This window comes from Dermacentor andersoni, chromosome 3, assembly GCF_023375885.2.
Source record: "Dermacentor andersoni chromosome 3, qqDerAnde1_hic_scaffold, whole genome shotgun sequence".
NCBI lineage: Eukaryota > Metazoa > Arthropoda > Arachnida > Ixodida > Ixodidae > Dermacentor > Dermacentor andersoni.
Window position 1 is genome coordinate 29,471,311 of NC_092816.1, and position 6,000 is coordinate 29,477,310.

Sequence of the window (6,000 nt, forward strand, 5' to 3'; positions counted from 1 at the left end):
TACGCAGTGATTTATGGTCTCGCATTTTCTTTATGATAACCTTCGCCGTAATTAATTTCTCCGTTCAAGTGTTATTATAATCAGTGTGACTGGGCGTTCATCTAAAGTAATATTAGAATTTGACAATCTTTTGTTATCTTTCAAATAATAAAATTAGCTATTAAATCCTTCGCATCGCATAATTTTGTTTTCACGTAAGCTAAACGAAAAAAAAAATGCTGGTTGTTCTTAGGCTTTTTCTTTATTTCCGGTTTTCCTAAATTCTGTTAATATGACAGCACTTAAGTTCGAAACAATGTCGTATCTATGCGTCCTACGTGCCAACCTGCGAAATTTAAACAAGCGCAAGAATCCCGAGAATTCGACAAGGGGCGGAATATCGCGCGTTCTTTTTTTTTTTTTAGGTATCCCCTGAGCTCACGCCATTTGTGGGATATATACGCACTTTATTAACGATCGTTTACCTTTAGACACAGAAGACAGGCAGCAGCCAACCTAGAGGACAGCGGATATCGAAAAGCAACACGTATAGTTCTCTAGACGACAGTGACTTCTTCGGTGACTTTGCTGTTGCCGAATTCGCCTGCTTAATACACCGAATATACTCGCTTGAAGCAACTACTCTCTCGTTCATACGGCGCTTTGCACTCCCGCGAGGGACAGGCGCAGGCACGATCACAAGTTCTGTATTGCGTGCATTGTTTCCTTTTCAATCTTATGCCGTCCCATCTTTCGAGAGCTTCAGAAAATTTTCGCTGGTAAAATAATCTTTTTTTTTTTCCCGCAGAATTTGACGCACAACATTTGTAACGTCGCCAAACGAACCCGAATCCTCAAACTTTACGAAACATTCGGTAGAGTTGGCCAGGCATGTATGGCCTTACGAATATAAGCGCTTCCAGTGTCCCCTGTGCGGCAGGCAGAATGGCATCTAATCGTCGCCGCTCCCGTTCAATGCGGGCGCGATGTACATGGTTCGACGTACTTACTCCCTCGATTAAAGGCGAAGCGAAGCGATTAGACGGCCTGTTGGTTCCAGGAAATCCAGCGCCCTCCTAATGAACGTCGACAGTCAGGCAAGTTAGTGAGATATCAGCGATAAAATAACTAAATGAGGCGACGCTGCTGTAATCAGTCGGATATTGCTGACCTGAAGGGTCTGCTGTCGCCTATACGCCTGAAGCGTTGTACTGTACTTCAGAGTAGGAACTCAGTCCATATAACGGCTATCGTGTTTCCGTTCTTCTTTTTTTCTGTTTTCAACGCGTTATCTCTGCTGTGGCAGCTGTTCAGAATTTTCTGTATTGCGCGTATAGAGAATCTGAATGTTACAGGGAATGAAATAGCTCGGTCCTCATTCTTCCTCGAGGAAGTACGTACCAGCCTCTCCATTTCCTTTTAATTTTGCGCAAATTGAAGTTTTTCCCTAAGTTTCTATCTTTCTCCTTGATGCGCCTTTAAAAAAATACTGAAGAGAAAAAATATTTCGGCTTTACTATTAAACTACTTTTCTATGATACAAATAAATCCCAATTATTTCGTGAGACGAGGTTCGGTATGCCAGAAGAGACGTCAGAAGAAGAGACGGGTGGCGACGCCATGTTGAAGTTTCCGCACCATCTCTCTGTGATGTCACGTATTTCGACGGCGTCTGCTCAGGCTTAGTAAAATTGCTATCGATAAAGATGGACTAAATTGTGCTCTAAATGAGTGAAAGACTGAACATAGCAAGTTTTCAATAACATTTACCGAACCACAAGGGTCCAAATACGAGAAAATAACTTGAAATATATGACGTCACATTAACGTCACGGCGCTGCGTTTTGGCGCGAAATTAAAAATAACAGAATTTTTCACTTTCATTTTTTTTCTCGTGATAATCAACCTACTAGCGCAAAATTAATGAAAAAGAAAGCTTTGAAAGAATAACGATATCCATATAAACTGATCCAGTGTTCCTCGTTAGTGCACTTTTGACCTTAATCTCGACGTTTGCGGAAAGCGTTCGAAGCAGCGCAATTGGACACGGCAGTAGAAGGCTAATGATAACAGGTGTGTAAGTACAATGCACAGAATAGAAACGGGAAGAGAGGGGCAAGAAATACCAGAGTCTCTCATTCTTCTGGCACCAAACATAAGTTGAGGAACTGCACTTTCCTCCGTGGAAACGTTTCGCGGGAAAGATTCAGCCTTATCGGTTATGTGTCGCGTCACGCGGCAACATCCGGTGTGTGACACGCGAAGGTAATCGATGCCCATAGACATGCTTCGACGCGTCGCTAAACATTCAGTTACGTAGGAAAGATACAGACACGTACAAAGCACATAGAAACGAAGACAATTCATCGTGTCGGAACGTTGCCTCCAGGCTGAGGATATATACCCTTGTTCACGCACTGTTGACAATTTCAAGTCTGTTTTAATGCTATTTGCATTCTTCAGGAACTTCACCCAGTGCACGGGTGTGTGCGTGTGCGTGTGTTACACATTAACCATAACATAGGTTGCTAAGAGAATTGAAGTCGCCAGTCACCTCTAAGGAATCGACGGACCAGATTTTTTTTTTTTATTTTGAACCCTCTGCCTTTTACGCAAAAAATCAAAAAATTAAAAGACTTTGTTACTCCTTGGTTCGTTATCGCTGTCTCATCACAGTTCCTCTTCGAGGCGTATGCGTTTGACGCAAGACATCCTGATTATTGTACTGAGCTTTACACAACAATCGCCTCGAGCTTCTCCCTTCTATGCGGATTATAAACTATCTATGAAATGCTGCACGCGAGGTCGGCTTGACTGGTCACAGCGACCGGTAGGTTTGCACTGCCATCCAAAATTTTCTTGTAGGGTCAACACAGTCGACTTGTACACTAATCCTAAAGTTTTCTTTTCTTAAAAAAAAAGAAAAATGAGTTCGATTACTTCTATTTTGATCTGTTCGTTTATACCTGTATTTTCCTTAAAATCATTGCATCCAATCTATCTCTCTTGGTGCTAGCCTACCTTGTTCTCTAATTTGGTTTGAAGTCTTTATTTTGAACTATCCTGTTTTCGGTCGATCACCTAGAGTGGATGTGTTCAGCGTGCACTCCAAAGCTCTACGTCTTTTAAACACGATATAATAAAAAACGTAGGCATGGTATCTGAATCTAGGCAGCAGGAAGCCAATCAATCCCGCGTAGAGAGTACTGACGTAAAAGCGCCACTAAACTCATGAAGTTTAGACAACGACATTGTAGCTTGAGTTGTCCCACATGTTTCTTCCCATACGATCTCAGCGCGCGCCTTGTAAGTTTAAACACTACACGTTTCCAACGCAAAAATTCGCACCTTCAGTTATACGGGAGGCTATAGCAAGATATTCGTTCCCGAGAGATTGGAGAAGGTGGATAGGTTACAATATAAAATATAAGAATTGAATTCTCAAAATGAGAACAAGAAAGAAACTTAGCATCTAGCCTAACCTGCGCTGACCTGAGGGACTGGGATGCAATCTGACAGCGATAGTTCACGAATTTGTGTTTAGGTTGAGTTAATTCTTATGGAAAACGAAATCACAAACCAGCTAGACATGTGAACCGGTATTTGTGGGAAATACAAATAGGCTCCCGCATGCGCGTTCTGTAAATCACCTTGAAGACACATGAAGCACAAAGGCTGCACCGACTGAGTTTCAAACTAACGTGAGCACCATTCGCACATAAGCGCTTCTTTTATTGCTTTCGCTCTATCGTAACTGAAACAGGCGACTGCATAGGTACACGATTAGAAAGTGAATAGAGTAATCAACGCACGTGTGATGCTTTCTTGCTCCATTGATTGATTGATTGATTGATTGATTGATTGATTGATTGATTGATTGATTGATTGATTGATTGACTGATTGATTGATTGATTGATTGATTGCGGGTTGGAGATGTTGGCAACAACTACAGCACGGCGACCGCTTTTCCACAACATTAAATTGTTATATGAATAAAAAATTGTGATAGGTGAAGTGAAACCTTTCAGCTATTGCTAACAGGACACACCCTCACCCGTTGTCACCATACTCGACTTGCGACTTTTCTTGCACTTACTGATAAATTTAAGTCTGCAGCTATTTCCTGCGCACATGCAGTTGAACGGTGGAACCTAGCACACGGTAACATTCACTCGTTGCCTTTATTCCAGTTCTTACAATCCATCGAAGACGCTTAATGCTATCATATATCACATATTCTCACGCCTTTTTTACCCCGTGCTTTTCTCCTGTGACTTACAGATTTGTATGGTATTTATTACTGAATACTTTATAGCTACTGCTCTACACAAAAATATTCGGTACTGTTCGCACGTTATTCTAAATTTTTGTTGTGTTCGCAGCACACGTTATCACATTTTATTCGTAGTTTCCCCGCTCCTGGCACAGCCCATGTGGACCGCAACAAACAAACAAACAAACAAACAAACAAACAAACAAACAAACAAACAAACAAACAAACAAACAAACAAACAAACAAACAAACAAACAAACAAACAAACAAACAAACAAACAAACAAACAAACAAGAATAAATAAATAAATAAATAAATAAATAAATAAATAAATAAATAAATAAATAAATAAATAAATAAATAAATAAATCAGTCCTATACCAAACGCAGGGAAGTCATTTGCAATTAAAACAAGGAAGAAAAAATGTGTATATCGTTTTTCGCGTAGGGTCAGATGTAGACCGCAGAAGAAGAGTGTTCTAGCGTTCGCGAACATATCTACAGACATCTTGTGCTGCTTCTATCTCGATGAATCTGCACTGGTGATACACACTAACACACACACACACGAAGAGAGAGTCCGCGAAAGCAACAGCGAAAAAAAAAACACCGCTAGAGCCGCTTGGATAGAGAAGAAACTAAAAAAAAACTATGAATATAAAGAGCAGATACCCATTCAACAACGGCTTGCGATCGAGTACACGAACTTTCACACTATCTGTTGGTGCATATCCATTGATTGTAGCATCAGGCATGGCTTTCATCCAAATGCCCACTGCTGTTTACGAATTTGAATTCTCACGCTTACTTCTCAGAATACAGGAATATGCTAAAGAGGCGTCTATGCATTAGGTTAACGCATCGGAAATAAGTATACATCTCCAAACGTTTCATTAAATCGTTACGACAACTAGTGCGGACGAGAAATCTTATTTACAAACGCGGTCGTACATGAAAAGGCAGCAGGATAGCTCTTTTAGTTATCCTCAATTAGCGCGCGTTTCGCATTTTTGTTTTTAATGTCAGACCCTACGTTCCATCGCAGGTACTGTAAGACTCCCTGCCATGGTCTTTTATGTAGCGAGACTGGCAGTACTGAAAATCACGAAATAACAACATAAAATCAAACGAAGCAGTAAGCGCCTTCGCTCCGCTCCATCAACACGTGGTCCCCAGAAAAAAAAAAAAGGCGACTCACTCTTCGTTGTCGACGACGCCTTCGCGCCGACTCCGACGCTTCCCTGCAGCGCCAGGATGGGAGCGTCGAGGGTCCCAACAAAGTAATCCAAGAAGTCGCGCCCGGCCAGGTATCCGCGGGCCCAATCGAACACGCTGGTAGCGGCCACCCAAATGATCCAGGCGCCGGCGATCATCAAAGTGTACTTGCTCCGATCGCGAGCAACAGCGGAGGCAGTGACGGGATTGGAGACGCCGGCGGCGCCAACGATGCCCCTCGTTGGGGCGGGAGGGGATGGGAGGGGGGCTGCTACGCTTACCGGACAACTAACGGGACGCAGAGAAGAAGTGGCAGAGCTTGGCGATAACGACGATAGTAGAACAGAATCGCGGTTAGAGACACTCCGCGACGCGCCGGCGATAGGGAGCGCGGCGCGGACTTCGAGTGCAAGCCGAGTGCATGAGGTATGCGCACAGTCGTAGCAGAACTATACTACTCCGTGATAGAAAAGCCGTTGTTGGGACGGGTTTGGTTACAGCACATGTTTGGTTACGGACCATTGTTTGCTAC

At 42.7% G+C, this 6,000-nt stretch overlaps 1 protein-coding gene across 2 annotated transcripts in view; it reads right to left on the reverse strand.

Annotated features, from left to right (window-relative positions):
* HPS4 (Hermansky-Pudlak syndrome 4 protein) overlaps nucleotides 1-5,687 on the reverse strand; it is a 48,661-nt gene extending 42,974 nt beyond the window's left edge. Inside the window, exon 1 of one of the 2 annotated variants that reach the window (XM_050168174.3) lies at nucleotides 5,452-5,677. In XM_050168174.3, the coding sequence (XP_050024131.2) occupies nucleotides 5,452-5,626 (175 nt within the window). In that variant the 5' untranslated portion in view covers nucleotides 5,627-5,677. Of the gene's footprint in view, nucleotides 1-5,451 lie in introns of both variants that reach the window. The other variant, XM_055065162.2, reaches the window with a different exon arrangement.
* Between the last annotated feature and the right edge of the window lie 313 nt (nucleotides 5,688-6,000).